Source organism: Bombina bombina, chromosome 3, assembly GCF_027579735.1.
Source record: "Bombina bombina isolate aBomBom1 chromosome 3, aBomBom1.pri, whole genome shotgun sequence".
NCBI classification, from domain to species: Eukaryota; Metazoa; Chordata; class Amphibia; order Anura; family Bombinatoridae; genus Bombina; species Bombina bombina.
Genome location: NC_069501.1, coordinates 899,046,242 through 899,067,855, shown reverse-complemented (window position 1 = coordinate 899,067,855; position 21,614 = coordinate 899,046,242). Strand labels below are relative to the sequence as shown.

General features: G+C 40.2%; 1 protein-coding gene across 1 annotated transcript in view; it reads right to left on the bottom strand.

The window, feature by feature from the left end:
• The window catches only part of TBC1D4 (TBC1 domain family member 4), a 411,701-nt gene that overhangs the window by 28,885 nt on the left and 361,202 nt on the right, over positions 1-21,614 (bottom strand). Inside the window, 2 exon segments of the mRNA XM_053707925.1 lie at positions 16,025-16,184; positions 16,928-17,172. Coding sequence (XP_053563900.1) covers positions 16,025-16,184; positions 16,928-17,172 — 405 coding nt within the window.

The following is a 21,614-nucleotide window of genomic DNA, read 5'->3' as shown; positions in this document are numbered from 1 at the left end:
TTTGAAACCTAGGTATTGTAAACGGATTGGTACAGAGCAAAGGATACCCACGGAGTGGGTTTGGAAAACAATTAAATTTGCAGACAAGATTTCTGATATACGGTAGAGATATGTTAATGAAATGCTATTGATAAAAAGCGTATTTGGGGTAGTTAGTTAGTAACAGGCATAGAAAATATTTACTTACAGTGGCCCTTTAAGCATACAGTGTGGTAAAAAGATGATAGGTAATGTAGCAAGAATATATTTAAAGGGACAGTCAAGTCCAAAAAAACTTTCATGATTCAAATAGGACATGCATTTTTAAACAACTTTCCAATTTATTTTTAGCACCAATTTTGCTTTGTTCTCTTGGTATTCTTAGTTGAAAGCTAAACCGAGGACGTTCATTTGCTATTTTCTTAAACCTTGAAGGCCGCCTCTGCATTTGAGAGTTTTTCATCACTAGAGGGCGTTAGTTCATGTTTTTCATATAGGTAAATTTATGTGCATGAGCTTAATATTATCGAGGAGTGAGTACTGATTGGCTAAAATGCAAGTCTGTCAAAAGAACTGAAATAAGGGGGCAGTCTGCTGAAGCTTAGATACAAGGTAATTACAGAGGTAAAACATTTATAATTATAACTGTGTTGGTAATGTAAAACTGGGGAATGGGTAATTAAGGGATTATCTATCTTTTAAAACAACAACAATTCTTGTGTTAACTGTCCCTTTAAAAAACTATCGCCTAGATTACGAGTTTTGTCTGTAAAAACTTGCGGAGCTAACGCTCCTTTTTTTTCCAGCGCTCCCTTAAGCCAACGCTGGTATTACGAGTTTTCTGAATGGCTGCGTTAGCCTCAGAAAAGTGAGCGTTGAGCCAAATTTAGCTCCACTTCTACTCTCAATACCAGCGTTGCTTATGGTAGCGGTAAGATGGAAAAACGTGCTTGTGCACGATTTCCCCATAGGATACAATGGGGCTGAGCTAGCTGAAAAAAAACCTAACACCTGCAAAAAAGCAGCGTTCAGCTCCTAACGCAGCCCCATTGTCTCCTATGGGGAAACACTTTCTAAGTCTACACCTAACACCCTAACATGAATCCCGAGTCTAAACACCCCTAACCTTACACTTATTAACCCCTAATCTGCCGTCCCCGCTATCGCTGACGCCTACATTATATTATTAAAAATAAACAACAATGACAAAGAGAGAAAAATGGCACATAATAGTGACATTCAAAAAGACTGGGAATACAGCACTCTTTTAAAAAACTGACAAAAACACTTGTAGAAATTTACTATCAAAAAGTGGTTTTATTGTGCGGCCAGCAGGTCCGGACTAAGCCAGATCCACCCAGGCAGAAGCGTAGATGATACAAACCATAACCAAAATATAATGACATGTGGTTAAACCCTCAATCTAAAATAACAAACAAATAATTCAAACAGTGGGCCGGCCCATGTGTTACCCATGCAGGATGGAGCTAGGAAAAATAGGTTAACATGTGGAGCAATTAGCCAATAGCTAAACAAAGTGCTGCAGGTGGAGGGGATGTTCACTGGTGTACATCAGACCTAATAAAGGTTTTAGGGAAAACTGAGACAGCCATAAAGCGAGCAACCTCCATTCCAAAATACAGTACTTGTCATACAAATTATGTCAAAATTATACAGAATTAGCTTTAAGCATGACAAGAGAAGATAGAACAGCACAAAAATAAGCAATCACATGTAATGCATGTCAGGCAGGCATTAAGATGTATTGGTAGTATATTCCTTAAGGAGACTATAGATGTTTCACAGTCCTCCAGACTAATACCAATATAACTGGTGCAAAGTCCCAAGGAAAGATAATGCGCCAATAGGTTTGGTACCCAACAGCAAGTTATAGAGCATTACAGGGAGTGCAGAATTATTAGGCAAGTTGTATTTTTGAGGATTAATTTTATTATTGAACAACAACCATGTTCTCAATTAACCCAAAAAAACCATTAATATCAAAGCTGAATAGTTTTGGAAGTAGTTTTTAGTTTGTTTTTAGTTATAGCTATTTTAGGGGGATATCTGTGTGTGCAGGTGACTATTACTGTGCATAATTATTAGGCAACTTAACAAAAAACAAATATATACCCATTTCAATTATTTATTTTTACCAGTGAAACCAATATAACATCTCAACATTCACAAATATACATTTCTGACATTCAAAAACAAAACAAAAACAAATCATTGACCAATATAGCAACCTTTCTTTGCAAGGACACTCAAAAGCCTGCCATCCATGGATTCTGTCAGTGTTTTGATCTGTTCACCATCAACATTGTGTGCAGCAGCAACCACAGCCTCCCAGACACTGTTCAGAGAGGTGTACTGTTTTCCCTCCTTGTAAATCTCACATTTGATGATGGACCACAGGTTCTCAATGGGGTTCAGATCAGGTGAACAAGGAGGCCATGTCATTAGATTTTCTTCTTTTATACCCTTTCTTGCCAGCCACGCTGTGGAGTACTTGGACGCGTGTGATGGAGCATTGTCCTGCATGAAAATCATGTTTTTCTTGAAGGATGCAGACTTCTTCCTGTACCACTGCTTGAAGAAGGTGTCTTCCAGAAACTGGCAGTAGGACTGGGAGTTGAGCTTGACTCCATCCTCAACCCGAAAAGGCCCCACAAGCTACCAGCCCAAACCAGTACTCCACCTCCACCTTGCTGGCGTCTGAGTCGGACTGGAGCTCTCTGCCCTTTACCAATCCAGCCACGGGCCCATCCATCTGGCCCATCAAGACTCACTCTCATTTTATCAGTCCATAAAACCTTGAAAATCAGTCTTGAGATATTTCTTGGCCCAGTATTGACGTTTCAGCTTGTGTGTCTTGTTCAGTGGTGGTCGTCTTTCAGCCTTTCTTACCTTGGCCATGTCTCTGAGTATTGCACACCTTGTGCTTTTGGGCACTCCAGTGATGTTGCAGCTCTGAAATATGGCCAAACTGGTGGCAAGTGGCATCTTGGCAGCTGCACGCTTGACTTTTCTCAGTTCATGGGCAGTTATTTTGCGCCTTGGTTTTTCCACACGCTTCTTTCGACCCTGTTGACTATTTTGAATGAAACGCTTGATTGTTCGATGATCACGCTTCAGAAGCTTTGCAATTTTAAGAGTGCTGCATCCCTCTGCAAGATATCTCACTATTTTTGACTTTTCTGAGTCAAGTCCTTCTTTTGACCCATTTTGCCAAAGGAAAGGAAGTTGCCTAATAATTATGCACACCTGATATAGGGTGTTGATGTCATTAGACCACACCCCTTCTCATTACAGAGATGCACATCACCTAATATGCTTAATTGGTAGTAGGCTTTCGAGCCTATACAGCTTGACGTAAGACAACATGCATAAAGAGGATGATGTGGTCAAAATACTCATTTGCCTAATAATTCTGCACTCCCTGTATATTATTAACCCCTAATCTGCCGCTCCGGACACCGCCGCCACCTACATTATTCCCTATGAACCCCTAATCTGCTGCCCCCAACATCGCTGACACCTATATTATATTTATTAACCCCTAATCTTCCGCCCCCAACGTCGCCCTCACCTACATACACTTATTAACCCCTAATCTGCCGACCGGACATCGCCGCCACTATAATAAATGTATTAACCCCTAAACCACCGCACTCCCGCCTCGCAAATACTATAATAAATTTTATTAACCCCTAATCTGCCCTCCCTAACATTGCCGCAACCTACCTACAATTATTAACCCCTAATCTGCCGCCACCAACGTCGCCGCTACTATAATAAAGTTATTAACCCCTAAACCTAAGTCTAACCCTAACCCTAACACCCCCCTGAGTTAAATATAATTTAAATAAAACAAAATAAATTTACTATAATTAAATAAATTATTCCTATTTAAAAATAAATACTTACCTATAAAATAAACCATAAGATAGCTACAATATAACTAATAGTTACATTGTAGCTATTTTAGGATTTATATTTATTTTACAGGCAACTTTGTAAAGCCCACTTAATGGCAAGACATTCACTATAGAATAGTTATTTTCCTATGGGATACGTATTCTGCTTAGGAAAAGGACAGGATGCTCTTCTCCCTGACACTCCAGAGAGAGAACTGCTCCTAAACCAACATCAGAGGCATCTATTTGTACAATAAATTCTTTAGAGAAATTGGGGGTTATCAAAGCTGGATGGGCACAAAGGGCATCTTTCAAATGCTTAAAAGCTTGTTCTGCTTCTGGGAACCATTTTATCATAATTGGGGCCCTTGCTTTTGTGAGATCTGTCAAGGGTGCCGCAATTGTAGCGACATTCGGGATGAACCTTCTATAATAACTGGAATGTTGCCGGGCCCCATGTAAACCAAATGGCAACGCGGTATACTGAAATAAGATATCTGGGGTTGAAAAAGCTGTCTTTTTTTTGCTTGATTAGTGAGAGGCACCTGCCAATACCCTTTCGTTAAATCAATTGTAGTGAGATAACATACTTTTCCTAGCCTATCAACTTATCTACTCTAGGCATTGGATAGGTATCAAATTTGGAAACACAATTAAGCTTATGATAGTCATTACAGAACCTTAATGAACCATCCAGCTTTGGAACAAGCACGATTGGACCATTCCACTAACTTTGTGATTCCTCAATTACCCGAAGCTTTAACATTTTTTCTACATACAGTTTAATGGCCTTTCTACGAGCCTCAGGGACCCTATAGGGCTTAAGGTAGACTTTCTTCCCTGGTTCTGTTATTATGTCATTCTTAATTACATTAGTTTTTCCCAGTACCACAAAAAATACCTCTTTGTTTCTCCTAATAAAATCGTTGACCTCTCGCTTCTGATGTACAGATAGGGTTTCATATATATTTACCTCTGGTTCAGTGACAGGGAGATCTGTAGGTTTTAAAGCAACTAAAACTTCCCTATCTTTCCAAGGTTTTAACAGATTTATATGATATATTTGCTCAGGTTTCCTTCTCCCTGGCTGACTTACTTTGTAATTGACATCACCCACTTTCTCAATTATCATATATGGGACCTGCCAAGAAGCCAATAATTTATTTTCAACTGTAATGACCAGAACTAACACCCTCATTCCAAGAGGAAGGTAAAATTAAATCTAATGCACATTTATTTAAAAGAACCATAAAATCATCTCTTAATATATCACAGAAAGACAAATAAAATTATACTGGCAAACCATCATATCCAGGAGTCTTTCCTCTCTTAAAACTCTTAATAATATTAAAAACCTCTTCAACAGTAAAATCATTAGATAAAATATCTTGATCCTCTTTACCAATAGAAGACTCTAAAAAATCTAAAAAATAGTTCTCCAAAGAAGAATCAGACTCCCTAAAAGAATATAATCCAGAATAAAAATCCTTTGTCTTTTTTAAAACATCATTAAAATCAGAAGAACCCTCTAATCTTTCTATCACATCATTACTCTTAACAATCTTTTTGAAAAAGAAGCGAGAACACTTTTCATCATTTTCCAAAATTTCAACTTTTGAATTAAAAAACAGAATTTATGCTTACCTGATAAATTACTTTCTCCAACTGTGTGTCCGGTCCACGGCGTCATCCATTACTTGTGGGAATATTCTCTTCCCCAACAGGAAATGGCAAAGAGCACAGCAAAAGCTGTCCATATAGCCCCTCCTCAGGCTCCGCCCCCCAGTCATTCGACTGACGGTTAGGAGAAAAAAGGAGAAACTATAGGGTGCCGTGGTGACTGTAGTATATAGAGAAAGAAATTTTTCAAACCTGATTAAAAAACCAGGGCGGGCCGTGGACCGGACACACCGTTGGAGAAAGTAATTTATCAGGTAAGCATAAATTTCTCCAACATTGGTGTGTCCGGTCCACGGCGTCATCCATTACTTGTGGGAACCAATACCAAAGCTTTAGGACACGGATGAAGGGAGGGAGCAAATCAGGTTACCTAAACCGAAGGCACCACGGCTTGCAAAACCTTTCTCCCAAAAACAGCCTTCGAAGAAGCAAAAGTATCAAATTTGTAAAATTTGGCAAAAGTGTGCAGAGAAGACCAAGTCGCTGCCTTACATATCTGATCAACAGAAGCCTCGTTCTTGAAGGCCCATGTGGAAGCCACAGCTCTAGTGGAGTGAGCTGTGACTCGTTCAGGAGGCTGCCGTCTGGCAGTCTCATAAGCCAATCGGATAATGCTTTTCAGCCAGAAAGAAAGAGAGGTAGCCGTAGGTTTTTGTCCTCTCCTCTTACCAGAGTAAACGACAAATAAAGATGAGGTTTGTCTAAAATCCTTAGTTGCTTCTAAATAGAACTTTAAAGCACGAACTACATCTAAATTGTGTAACAAACGTTCCTTCTTTGAAACTGGATTCGGACACAGAGAAGGAACAACTATTTCCTGGTTAATATTCCTGTTGGAAACAACCTTCGGAAGAAAACCAGGCTTAGTACGCAAAACGACCTTATCTGAATGGAACACCAGATAGGGTGTATTACACTGCAAAGCAGATAATTCCGAAACTCTTCTTGCAGAAGAAATAGCAACCAAAAACAGAACTTTCCAAGATAGTAACTTGATCTATGGAATGCAAAGGTTCAAACGGAACCCCTTGAAGAACTGAAAGAACTAAATTTAGACTCCAAGGAGGAGTCAAGGGTCTGTAAACAGGCTTGATTCTGACCAAAGCCTGTACAAAAGCTTGTACATCTGGCACAGCTGCCAGTCGTTTGTGTAACAAGACAGATAAAGCAGAAATCTGTCCTTTTAGAGAACTCGCTGACAATCCCTTATCTAAACCTTCTTGGAGAAAGGAGAGGATCTTAGGAATTTTAATCTTACTCCAGGAGAATCCCTTGGGTTCACACCAACAGATATAACTTTTCCATATTTTATGGTAAATCTTTCTAGTCACAGGTTTTCTGGCTTGGACCAGAGTATCTATCACTGAATCTGAAAACCCACGCTTGGATAAAATCAAACGTTCAATTTCCAAGCAGTCAGCTGCAGAGAAACTAGATTTGGATGTTCGAATGGACCTTGTACTAGAAGATCCTGTCTCAAAGGTAGCTTCCATGGTGGAGCCGATGACATATTCACCAGGTCTGCATACCAAGTCCTGCGCGGCCACGCAGGAGCTATCAGAATCACCGAGGCCTTCCCCTGTTTGATCCTGGCTACAAGCCTGGGAAGGAGAGGGAACGGTGGAAACGCATAAGCTAGGTTGAACGACCAAGGCACCACTAATGCAGCCACTAGAGTCGCCTTGGGATCCCTGGATCTGGACCCGTAGCAAGGAACCTTGAAGTTCTGATGGGACGCCATCAGATCCATGTCTGGAATGCCCCATAATTGAGTCAACTGGGCAAACACCTCCGGGTGGAGTTCCCACTCCCCCGGATGGAAAGTCTGAAGACTCAGATAATCCGCCTCCCAGTTGTCTACTCCTGGGATGTGGATTGCAGATAGGTGGCAGGAGTGATCCTCCGCCCATCTGATGATTTTGGATACCTCTCTCATCGCCAAGGAACTCCTTGTTCCTCCCTGATGGTTGATGTAAGCTACAGTCGTCATGTTGTCTGACTGGAATCTTATGAGTCCGGCCTTCGCTAGTTGAGGCCAAGCCCGGAGAGCATTGAATATCGCTCTAAGTTCCAGGATGTTGATCGGGAGAAGAGACTCTTCCCGAGACCATAAACCCTGAGCTTTCAGGGAATCCCAGACCGCGCCCCAGCCTAATAGACTGGTGTTGGTCGTGACAATGACCCACTCTGGTCTGCGGAAACTCATTCCCTGAGACAGGTGATCCTGGGACAACCACCAACGGAGTGAGTCTCTGGTCATCTGGTCTACTTGAATCTTTGGAGACAAGTCTGTATAGTCCCCATTCCACTGCTTGAGCATGCACAGTTGTAATGGTCTTAGATGAATTCGAGCAAAAGGAACTATGTCCATTGCTGCAACCATCAACCCTACTACTTCCATGCACTGAGCTATGGAAGGCTGCAGAATAGAGTGAAGAACTTGACAAGCGTTTAGAAGCTTTGACTTTCTGACTTCTGTCAAGAAGATCTTCATTTCTAAAGAATCTATTATTGTTCCCAAAAAGGAGACTCTTGTCGACGGAGACAGGGAACTCTTTTCTACGTTCACCTTCCACCCGTGAGATCTGAGAAAGGCTAGAACAATGTCTGTATGAGCCTTTGCCTTGGAAAGAGACGACGCTTGAATTAGAATGTCGTCCAGATAAGGTGCCACTGCAATGCCCCTTGGTCTTAGAACCACTAGAAGGGACCCGAGCACCTTTGTGAAAATTCTGGGAGCAGTGGCTAGTCCGAATGGGAGAGCCACGAACTGATAATGTTTGTCCAGAAAGGCGAACCTTAGGAACTGATGATGATCTTTGTGGATAGGAATATGTAGATACGCATCCTTTAAATCCACGGTAGTCATATATTGACCCTCCTGGATTGTAGGTAAAATTGTTCGAATGGTTTCCATTTTGAATGATGGAACTCTGAGAAATTTGTTTAGAATTTTTAAATCTAGAATTGGTCTGAAAGTTCCCTCTTTTTTGGGAACTACAAACAGATTTGAGTAAAACCCCTGACCTTGTTCCACAGTTGGAAACTGGGTGGATCACTCCCATCTTTAACAGGTCTTCTACACAATTTAAGAATGCCTGTCTCTTTATTTGGTTTGAAGATAAGTGAGACATGTGGAACCTTCCCCTTGGGGGTAGTTCCTTGAATTCTAGAAGATAACCCTGAGAGACTATTTCTAGTGCCCAGGGATCCTGAACATCTCTTGCCCAAGCCTGAGCAAAGAGAGAGAGTCTGCCCCCTACTAGATCCGGTCCCGGATCGGGGGCTACCCCTTCATGCTGTTTTGGTAGCAGCAGCAGGCTTCTTGGCCTGTTTACCCTTGTTCCAGCCTTGCATTGGTTTCCAAGCTGGTTTAGTCTGGGAAGTGTTACCCTCTTGTCTAGAGGCTGCAGAGTTGGAAGCCGGTCCGTTCCTGAAATTGCGAAAGGAACGAAAATTGGACTTATTCTTAGCCTTGAAAGGCCTATCTTGTGGGAGGGCATGGCCCTTTCCCCCAGTGATGTCTGAAATAATTTCTTTCAATTCTGGCCCAAAAAGGGTCTTACCTTTGAAAGGGATATTAAGCAATTTTGTCTTGGAAGATACATCCGCCGACCAAGACTTTAGCCAGAGCGCTCTACGCGCCACAATTGCAAACCCTGAATTTTTCGCCGCTAATCTCGCTAACTGCAAAGCGGCGTCTAAAATAAAGGAATTAGCTAACTTAAGTGCGTGAATTCTGTCCATGACCTCCTCATATGGAGTCTCCCTACTGAGCGACTTTTCCAGTTCCTCGAACCAGAACCACGCCGCTGTAGTGACAGGAATAATGCACGAAATAGGTTGAAGGAGGTAACCTTGCTGTACAAAAAATCTTTTTAAGCAAACCCTCCAATTTTTTATCCATAGGATCTTTGAAAGCACAATTGTCCTCAATGGGAATGGTCGTGCGTTTGGCTAGTGTAGAAACCGCCCCCTCGACCTTAGGGACTGTTTGCCATGTGTCCTTCCTGGGGTCGACGATGGGGAACAATTTCTTAAATATAGGAGGAGGGACAAAAGGTATGCCTGGCTTCTCCCACTCCTTATTCACTATGTCCGCCACCCTTTTAGGTATCGGAAAAGCATCAGGGTGCACTGGGACCTCTAGGAACTTGTCCATCTTGCACAATTTTTCTGGAATGACCAGATTGTCACAATCATCCAGAGTAGATAGCACCTCCTTAAGTAATGCGTGGAGATGCTCTAATTTAAATTTAAATGTCACAACATCAGGTTCTGCCTGCTGAGAAATTCTTCCTGTATCAGAAATTTCTCCATCTGACAAACCCTCCCTCACTGCCACTTCAGACTGGTGTGAGGGTATGACAGATAAATTATCATCAGCGCCCTCCTGCTCTACAGTGTTTAAAACTGAGCAATCGCGCTTTCTCTGAAATGCTGGCATTTTGGATAAAATATTAGCTATGGAGTTATCCATTACTGCCGTCAATTGTTGCATAGTAACAAGCATTGGCGCGCTAGAAGTACTAGGGGTCGCCTGCGCGGGCATAACTGGTATAGACACAGAAGGAGAGGATGCAGAACTATCCCTACTTCCTTCATCTGAGGAATCATCTTGGGCAACCTTACTAAATGTGACAGTACTGTCCTTACTTTGTTTGGACGCCATGGCACAATTATCACATACATTTGAAGGGGGAACCACCTTGGCCTCCATATACACAGAACATGATCTATCTGAGGGTACAGACATGTTAAACAGGCTTAAACTGGTTAATAAAGCACAAAAACCGTTTTTAAACAAAACCGTTACTGTCTCTTTAAATGTTAAACAGGGCACACTTTATTACTGAATATGTGAAAAACTATGAAGGAATTATCCAATCTTTACCAAATTTTCACCACAGTGTCTTAATGCATTCAAAGTATTGCACTCCAATTTTCAAGCTGTTAACCCTTAAAATGCGGAAACCGGAGCCGTTTGCAATTTTAACCCCACTACAGTCCCAGCCACAGCCTTTGTTGCGACTTCACCTATCCCAGGGGGGTATACGATACCAATTCAAGCCTTCTAGGAACGTTTTCAGTGGATACCAGACCCTCTCACATGCAGCTGCATGCACTGCACTCAAAAGAAACTGCGCAATAATGGCGCGAAAATGAGGCTCTGCCTACTACAGTGAAAGGCCCTTCCTGACTGGGAAGGTGTCTTAACTAGTGCCTGGCGATAAAAACGTTCCCCAAATAATAAAAAGTGTGAAATCCACTTCAAACTTTAAATAATAACTTAAATAAACAATCGATTTAGCCCTTAAGAGTGTCCACCAGTTAATAGCCCATAATAAGCCCTTTATTCTTTCTGAGTCTAAGAAAATGGCTTACCGATCCCCATGAGGGAAAATGACAGCCTTCCAGCATTACACAGTCTTGTTAGAAAAATGGCTAGTCATACCTTGAGCAGAAAAGTCTGCAAACTGTTCCCCCCAACTGAAGTTCTCTGGGCTCAACAGTCCTGCGTGGGAACAGTAATTGATTTTAGTTACTGCTGCTAAAATCATACTCCTCTTTTAAACAGAACTCTTCATCTCTTTCTGTTTCAGAGTAAATAGCACATACCAGTACTATTTCAAAATAACAAACTTTTGATAGAAGAATAAAAAACTACAACTAAACACCACATACTCTTCACCATCTCCGTGGAGATGCTACTTGTTTAGAGCGGCAAAGAGAATGACTGGGAGGCGGAGCCTGAGGAGGAGCTATATGGACAGCTTTTGCTGTGCTCTTTGCCATTTCCTGTTGGGGAAGAGAATATTCCCACAAGTAATGGATGACGCCGTGGACCGGACACACCAATGTTGGAGAAATAATACTTTTTCCTTTATCCTTCAATAATTTAGCAATTCCTCTCTTAACAACATTAAATTCTTCATCCACATACATATCACAAGCCTTAAGTTTTAAAAGAACCTGTTGCCTCATTAAAAGCTCTTGATAAAAATGTCTCTTTTCAGCCATTTTCCGCTTTCCTTCCTTAATAAAAAAACTCACGAACCTTAATTTTAACCTTATCCCACCAAACACATATATCCATATCACCTCTTCCATTCTTCCAACTCATATATTCAGACACAAAACGCTCTCTTACACTCACATCATCTAACAGAGATACATTAAGTTTCCAATGAGAACTTTTTTTCTTAATAACATTATCCCCCAAACAAAAAACACATCTTAAAAGTTTATGGTCTGAAAAAACATTATCAAAAAGCTTAAAATCTATCATCTTAAAACCGTGATCAAGAAAAATAAAATCAATACGAGACTTAATATTCTTATTTGCCCAGGTAAAACCCTCACAAGGCCTTTGACATTTCACCCAAGCATCCTGAAACCTAAAATCATCAATAACCCCTCTTAAAATGCTAGCTGAACCATCTAATCTATCAGATACACTAAAACCCTCCCTCTTTTCCCCGGGCAATACACAATTAAAATCCCCTCCTAAAATAACTGACTCAGACCCCACTAAAAATAAACCTAAATTTTTAAATAACTCTTTTCTTTTCCCTTTTTCTGCAGAGACATATTTCTTCAATACTTAAAATTTTAAAATAAATTTTTTTAAGTAAAATACCAAAACCAACATTCTTATTTTCATTTCCACCAGACCATGCTGATGGACCCCATAACCAACCTTTTTCATAATCTTTATAATCACATTGACTTGGTATACAACATTCTTGTAAAAAAATAATATCACAATCCATATTCCCAAGGAAATCGTACAGAGCATGACGCCTTGAGACATCTTTAAAGCTCCGTACATTTAATGAACAAATTTTAAGATCCATGAGAATCACATAGAGATCATTCTCTCAGGACCCATCATATTACTATCATCTGTCATAGAGCCCAACAGAGACTCAGGAGATCTGATCTCCAACATATCCTCCTCAAAACTGCTAACAGGAGAGATCCTACCAGGAGAAATAATATCCACTGACACATCTTCTTGCTCCACCACCATAGATTCTGACCCCGACTCACAATACAGAGTCCCGGGAACAAAGTCTGACCCCTTAAACCCAGACTCACCAACAAGAGTCTCAGGGAAGGAAGCCATTCCTTCATTTTTACTTGATCCTTGCTGAGCCATAAGATGATCTGACTCACAAACAAGAGTCTCAGGAAAGGAAGTAATAACTTCATCCTGACTTGATCCTTGCTGAGCTATAGGATGATCTGACTCACACACAAGAGTCTCAGGGAAGGAAGTAATAACTTCATCTTGACTTGATTCTTGCTGAACTATAGGATGATCCGACTCACACACAAGAGTCTCAGACACAATATCCGCCAAGACATCAAAACGATTCTTCACTGGAACAACAATATCAGAACGGACCTCCCTTTTCTTGCCAATACCAATTGCTCCTTTGGAACCCATGCACCAACATCAGAAGTAGCACTCTTCCTTCTAACATAGCCAGATTTTAAGAGGTAAGCATCCCTTTCAGCATCCGACATTACAGGGGCATCACCATCCTTCTTCTGAGGAGCATTTTTCCCAGCTGAACGAAACTTAGAAGGACACTTGGCGTATACATGTCCACTTTCTCCGCATAGATCACATGTACGGTTAGTGCAATCTTTAGAATTATGTCCAAGCTGATTACAGAATCTGCAGAATAAATCTCCGGCACACTGGGCAGCATCATGGCCATACTTCTTACAATTCCGGCAAAACAGAGGCATATTATTGTAAAAAAGAAAACCCCTTTTATTGCCAATATTGAAAACTGGAGGTGGCCTTTGAAGACCCCCATAACCAAGAGGATCCGAGATAAAAGTCACACAAAATTTATGTTTCCCATTCCATATTCCAAATGAGTTGGTAACTTTTCCAACATACGAAACATCAGAACAAAATCTCATTAGGAAAGTATGGATATCTTCTTTGGGAACATGCGAACTATACATATTTACTGTAACAAGCCTGTTACGGACATCAAAAAGAGGAACAACAATAATCCCTCTAAATTCATCATTCTCAAACTTAGCCTTGAAAACTTCATAATATTTCCCAGCAATAGCTTCAGACACAAAGGTGACATCATATGTGCCTCTCTTTGGGAAATCTTGTACACATAGAAGATCTCGTAGGTTCACTCCAAGTATTTTCATCAGGATAACACCAACGATAAACTTCAGATCTTTTTCCATACGAAATTCAGGCCGAACTTCAAAGCGTATTGTATCTGCACGATCCGTTGATGCAGCAGCAAAATGGACTTCAGGATCCGCCATGATAACGAAGCACCTGTCCCGTCCAGGACGCACAGAGATCCCAACTCGTTGCTTCAAGAAATGCCCACCACCCAATAGCAGCAAGTAGTTGAAGCCCAATTAAGGACGATACTACAAGGCCGAATGGCAGGGTTCTCTAAGCACCATTTAGCAAAGACCAGTAAAACTGATCTTCGCTAATGTCACCAAGTTTAGTAAAATCTGATACCACACTTCAACCAATTACATGGTTAAATAAAAAAGGCAGTTTCAAATGTGGAGCACGAAGTTGCTTAGCATGTCCTAACATTCTTCAGCAGGATTTTTTCTTGTGTCAAGTTAACAGGAAAACTTATCCTATTGATTTCTATGCTAATTGTGGTGCTAAATTTGTCATATATCTACTTACTTGTAATCTTTGTTCTTTACAGTACGTAGGTAAAACTACCCGTACTGTGAGAACACGTTATAATGAACATGTAAGAGATGTAAAAAATTACAGCAAAGATTCTACAGTAGCAGATCATTTTAATAATATCCATTTAACAAACAAAGCCAGTCTGTCATTTCAAATTATAGACATTGCCAAAATGCCACCTAGGGGTGGTAATAGGGATAAAATCCTAGAGAAAAAAGAACTCTATTGGATCTTAAAATTGTGCACACGTCTACCACATGGAATGAATCGAGAATGCGATATAAACTTTTTTATTGATACATAGTATTAGCATCAGTGATATCATTGTGTCTCTATTATTATGCACAGAATACTGTGTGTATATAAATGTATCTAATAACATATAAAGGAGACACAGTGTCTGGTTCTGTTTTAGTCCTGATAGATGTGCTTAGGCATTTTTTGTCTTGTTAACAGCAGTTTTTTAGTGTTGTGATACATGTTAGACAATCATGCCTGATTACATTTTCGGGATTATAGATTATATACTATATTATATTGTATTATGTTTGTTTCTGAGAAAAATTGAAATACTAAACGTTCTTTTAATAATGATATTTCCCACAAAATGTTGTTTTGCTCTGTAAATTTATATAAGTATGTTGTTACGTCTTATGAAGTCAAGGTCTGTGCATATCTTTATTCTAATTTATCTAGCATTTAACATACAGTGTCACATTAGGATATTGTTTTTACTCTGGTTTTTTCTCTGCTTAGACCAGAAGGGGTTAATATTAGTTACCTCCTAGGCCTATAAAGAGCTAGAGTATAGACATAGATGTCAGTCTATGAGTAAGCGCACCTGGAGGCGCGAAACATGTTAGACTATTAGTCTCCTACACTGCCTGTCTGCATGTGCTGTTGTTTTTATCTGGAACTTCAATAAAGCATTACATATATGTTTTTACACTCAACGGTCTGAAGCAGTGCCTGCCTACTTTTCTTCTTGTGCATACATTTGCGATTTGATCCGCCGCTACCGGCTACGGCACTCCGGGTGTACTAGCCCTTTCAATTCGTTCCGGGCTCCGGTTCAAGCATCGTTTGTCAAGGTTGCGGTTCACTTCACGTTGTGAGTTCATAGGTATAATGTAGAGGTGGCGGCGATGTCTGGTCGGCAGATTAGGGGTTAAATAATTTTATTATAGTGTTTGCGATGTGGTGGGGCCTCGGTTTAGGGGTTAATAGGTAGTTTATGGGTGTTAGTGTACTTTGTAGCACTTTAGATAAGAGCTTTATGTTCTGGCGTTAGCCCATAAAACTCTTAACTACTGACTTTTTTATGCGGTAGGAGTCTTGGAGGTAGAGGCTGTATCGCTCACTTTCTCCAAGACTTGTAATACCAGCGTTAGGCAAATCCCATTAAGAAGATAGGATACGCAATTGACGTAAGGGGATTTGCGGTAGCCAAAAGTTGCGGAAGAAAAGTGAGCGGTACACCTGTACCTGCCATACTCGTAATACCAGCGGGCGTTAAAAAGCAGCGTAAGGACCTCTTAACGCTGCTTTTTAAGGCTAACACAGAACTCGTAATCTAGGCGAGAGTCTCTCAGAGAAGTCTTTACACAAGGAATATATTTTTAATATGAAACTCTCACTTTAAACATGAAACTAACAATTACTCAGCAATTACTCGGCTACCTGTGATGATAGGATATTAACTGGGTAATACAAGCCATACACTCAGTTCTCTTACCAAAAACTCTGGCAACAAATCCAAGTGGAAACTGAGAAGCAAAAAGTGTTAGAAACCAGGGTGCAGCATAGAGGCTTGGAGTGATTTCATTTTCTTCAAGGTGGTTATAAAGATCGCGGTGGTAGTCATGTAGAAGCCGGGATAGCTGGTACATCTGAATCTAGAGGGCAAAAAATATTGATGTGTAAGAACCTTTAAATAAAACTGTATGACAGCATTCTGACATCAGCAGTGGCCTATACAGTATTTTTTTAATTGCATGGAAATATAATAAACAGACAAAGAAAGCGGTGGCCAAAAAAACATCAAAGTAAAGTTCATTCTGCTTGCACCTTTTCTGCCCAAAATGGGCACAAATTAGATCTCATATTAATAAAAAGGGATTGCATCAAATATAGGGTAAACATTAGAATACGAGTAAGATCACTTGTACAGCCTCACATATGACACATATAGGGCTAGATTAAAAGTGGCGCACAAACATTTTCACAAGGGTTTTCGCGATTGTTTGCGTCCAGGTTAAAATTATTACAGTGATATCAGAGGTTTGGTTAACTGTTTTGCATAAGTGAATATGGGAGTCTGTTTTTTTCTACTTTTTTCTCCACTGACTTCTTTGGGGGAATAGGTTATCTTTTGTGCAACAGTCTAATTGCGCTAGAAGTAAGCTGTTTGTGCTATTTTCAACTCATAATACGAGTTCAACCCGACGAGCGCAAAAAGTTTACTTCTAGCGCAATTAGCGCTCTAGCGGAAGCGCATATTACTGCTCCACTTGTATAGAAACTCTCTTATGTTTTAATGATCTTAAAGACAAAATAAATAAGGTTAGCAAATAGACATTACAATGTTTCAGTCATCAATTACCACAAGAATAAATAATTGTATAGGGATGTTATATACCTGTAATGACATCATATCTGGCCTGTACTGCTTACGGAACCCAAGGTCATACATGAGAAACTTCAGCATTTCAAAGGCTTGTTGCTCACTCATGTGTAAGAGAAGTATCCCAGCTACAAAGCTAATTCCCTGGCAATAACCGACTTCCTGGTCTAACAAAGAATACGCTTTGAGGAGATTATACAGGGATAACTGTCCCGCTCCCAGCTGTGCTGAGAAGTAACGATGAGTTGGGAAGGTCCTACCTGCAAAAAAGAAAAAAGAAGGGACTCAACTACTATAAATGTTATTGTCCGACCGAGTTTTTTTTAGTTAATTGTACATAATTTAAATTTAGAAACCCATAGGTTTGTTTTCCATTATTTTTTTTATTTTTTAAAGTAAATTTTTATTGAGGTTCTCAAAGGATCATACAAACAATTGTCAACATCAAGGTACAGGACACATCACACAATAGAACACTATAGAATTTACAGCAAACCTTAAAATCATCCATACACTGACTGTACCCACTCCCATGGGGCAGCAAGAGTGTAGAACAAAAATGTGACAAGTGTCCAAAGAAATATTTACAATCCAATCTGATGCAATATCAAAACATTTGAATATTCTAAAAAAAATTAACCTCATATTTTCTATTATTGCCATAGAAATCTTTTCCCCAGAAAACATCTAAGACCGCTTGGGTCTAATTATTGTTATAGAGATTGTATGGGGAACTATAATAACAGGGTAAACAATGGGTGTATATAATATCGTTCTAGAGCCCAGAGTGACACCGTAAGTAGGTAATAATGTGTAGCTTATAATATGTAGAGATGACAATATTAAGTAAAAATGAGCTTAAGCCTTCTGGTTCTGGGCTATTAGAGAAAAAACCTATTATTATTGCGGCTGCGGTATAGGGAAGATAAACCGCTAGATTAGTCCTCTACAACAACAAGGAGGCACATTATATGGGGAGGGGGGGGGGAGGTGGTTGTTTAACTGTGGTAGGCCGATAGGTGAATTATTTTATCATGACTCAGAAGTTATCCAACTACAATATTAGGTTCCTAAGTGCGCAGGTTGCTAAAAGGGGGACATGGAAGAATTGATGATCAGCTGGGCTATTGATCAATTTGACATAGTGGGACCTTAAAGAGACACTCAATCAAAATTAAACTTTCATTATTCAGATAGAGCATGCCATTTTAAACAACTTTCCAAATTACTTCCATTAAAAAAAAATGTGCACAGACTTTTTAAATTTAAACTTTTTGAGTCACCAGCTCCTACTGAGCATGTGCAAGAAGAAGTGTGTATGCATTTGTGAATGGCTGATGGCTGTCACATGGTACATGTATGCATTTGTGATTGGCTGATGGCTGTCACCTGGTACAGGGGGAGTGGAAAAAGACATAACTTTTAAAATTGTCAGAAAAAAAAAATACACTACTCATTTGAAGTTCAGACTAAGTGCTATTGCATTGTCTTGTTATCTTGCATCTGTTGATTATGCAAATCTACTGTGTTGACTGGTCCTTTAAAGTTCAAGCCATTTGTTTAGAAATAGTTTGTGTAGAAACCAGGAGTAGAGATAGTAAAGTGGGACCAGCCCACCTTGATATGTTAGCAAGCGTTTCACAGCCAGACTATGTGTCATCTTACAAGGCCAGAGACCACATCAACAGGTTATTGGGTTTACACGTTATACCACATATTAGAGCTAAGGGGTAGCATTATGGACTAGCCTCCGGAACAAACAGGCAATCCCAGTCAAGATGATTATGTTTAAACTGAAACCCAGCTTCAAATGTAGTTGACAGAATCTTAGTGTGGGAATAAAGTATGAAAAATAAACAGCCTATAATTGCTGAACAAAAACAGCCTGTATATATCCTAATAGAAGGCCTGTCATTTGCGGCTATAATATTAGATTAATGGCTTGTGTAGGTTACCCTCAACTAATATGTCAGCGTATAGGATCTCTAAGATAATGAGGGTGAATTATCTACGGCAGATGAGCCCAACCGCCCCGGCCGCTGGCGGTCTAGCCCCCCACCGAAACAGGATAAAAGACCAGGGACATACACAAGGGTCTATAGTCAATCAGTCCATATAGTGGTGACAAGTTAAGGTATAGTGCAATTGTAGTCTGGGTGAACCCTATATCTGTGCAAAGATGATAACTATTATTGAGGGGTCTATGTGTAGTCAGCGGGTGGTCATGACAAAAGAGGTGGCGAAACAGTAGTGTTTAACATGTACTATGTACAGCGAAGCTAGCTATGATTTTACAAGGCATGTGGCAGCAAATTGTTGGCACCTGATATAGATAAGATTCATTAGCATTTATAGGTGCAATAACAATTGCATGTCTGGTAATTGTTAATATTAAGCATAATAATGACTAACCTTATAAACCATAAAAGAAAAAGAAAATAGCATGCTGTTAATAAAGCATTTAGACGTACAGTAGCTAGCTCATATCTAACAAAAGCTAATAACATATATAATAATAGTTAAGATTAAGAACCAGCAGGTAAATTAAAATAGCACACAGTTTGCTAAATAAATATCAGTCTGAGAGGAAGAATGCGTACTATCATTCTCAAAAATACCAAACAAGGTAACTGCATTATCCCTTATAGGTTTAGCCGATTCCTCTTCTGAGGCCGCAGGTAACATGCTGCACTTGTGGTAAACTCTCTAATGACGATGGCCAGCTCGCTTCAGCAGCCAAATTCCGGAAGCCCCAGCACAGTTGCGATGCAGAGGCCCTGAATTCATCCAGCCTTATATTGTCATCTCCGGGCAATCTATGAAGCTTGAGGGAGTACCGGTAAGATAGCTGATAGCCAGAGGTCAAGCGCGGTCCCTGCACCCATATCCATTCTTTAGTGAACTGAGGTGTGCCTGTCTGCGACATTGCTCCTAGGCTTTTATTAGGTATAGCCAATCGCAAGCCACGCAGTTCAGCTTCTGGTTCCCATTCCCCTTCTGGGATAGTGATCTCTCTTACCACCGCCGTGTCGCAGCATAATAAATTGTGTACCGGTCTTGGTGATAAAGACGGCGGCTGCCAGGGATCCGTTGTATCCTCCGTGTCACCACACTCCTCCTCATAAATAGTTAGAGCAGATAAGAAGGCGGTATGCGTAGGAAGAGAATTGAAAGCCTCATCAACTGCATCTAGGAGGATTTGGTTATGATGCTCTAGAAAGTCAGTTATCTGACTCAAGAAAAGCGCGGCCATATTTTCCATGTTCCTATTTTAGGCCTATGAAAGCTGGGAAGTATGGGTTGTAGGACTTTAGTGATTATTATGGGGTTCTCAGGAGGCAATAAAAAGTCAATACTCCACATACACCTCCAACAAAAGGTTATAAATGGTATTAAAGCCTTCAGAAATATTGTATATATCAGGAGCTCCTGAGATGTGCGTCCTTTCTCGATGATAGTTGGCTCCTCCCCCCCTTCATTATTTATTTTAATTCTCTTCACTTAGTTTTGGTCATAGATTTTCCTTTAGAAGAATCTCCATGTGCAGCATTTTAGATTAATAGGTAGCTATGTAAGGACATGTAGTCTTTATCTAGAAGTATTTGCATATAGTAAGAGGGGAATATTTACACACAAAAATGTCCTACAATTGAAACCTCACCACTACGACTAGGGTTGCCAGTTGTGCGCCACAAAACAACAAAATGTAAGCATACCTGATAAATTTCTTTCTTTCCGGACATGGAGATTTCACAACATCATTCCAATTACTAGTGGGATATTCAACCCCTAACCAGGAGGAGGCAGCAAAGAACACCCCAGCAAAGCTGTTAAGTGTAACTTCCCTTACCCATAATCCCCAGTCATTCAGCTGAAGGAAAATGGAAAAAGAAGAAACACAAGGGTATAGAGGTATAAACTGCCAAATTATAATTAAAAAGAGGGCGGGGTCATGGACTCTCCATGTCCAGAAAGAAAGAAATTTAACAGGTAAGCATACATTTTATTTTCTTTCCCATGACATGGAGAGTCTGCAACGTCATTCCAATTACTAGTGGGAACCAATACCCAAGCTAGAGAACACGGAATGAACAGGTAGGGAGAAAAATGTAAGAGGACCTAAGCAGAAGGCCCCTCAGGTTGAAGAACCTTTCTCACAAAAGAAGCCTCAGTCGAGGCAAAAGTATAAAATTTGTAGAATTTGGAAAAAGTATGCAAAGAGGACCATGTAGCTGCCTTGCAAATCTGTTCCACAGAAGCTTCATTTTTGAAAGCCCAAGAAGAGGAGACAGCCCTAGTGGAATGAGCTGTAATTCTCTCAGGAGGCTGCTGTTCAGCAGTCTCATAAGCCAAACAAATCATACTTTTTAACCAGAGGGAAAGAGAAGTAGAAGTGGCCTTCTGACCCTTACGCTTTCCAGAGAAAACAACAAACAGGGCAGAAAATTGATGAAAATCTTTGGTTGCTTGCAGATAAAATTTTAGAGCACCAACAACATCCAAGTTATGTAAAAGCCGTTCCTTATGAGAAGAAGGATTCTGACAAAAAGAAGGAACTACAATTTCTTGATTAATATTTTGATTCAACACCACCTTAGGTAGAAACCCCAATTTAGTACGAAGGCATGAAAGATAAGATACAGGGAATCACACTGCAGAGCTGAAAGCTCAGAAACTCTGCAAGCAGAATAAATGGCAAGGA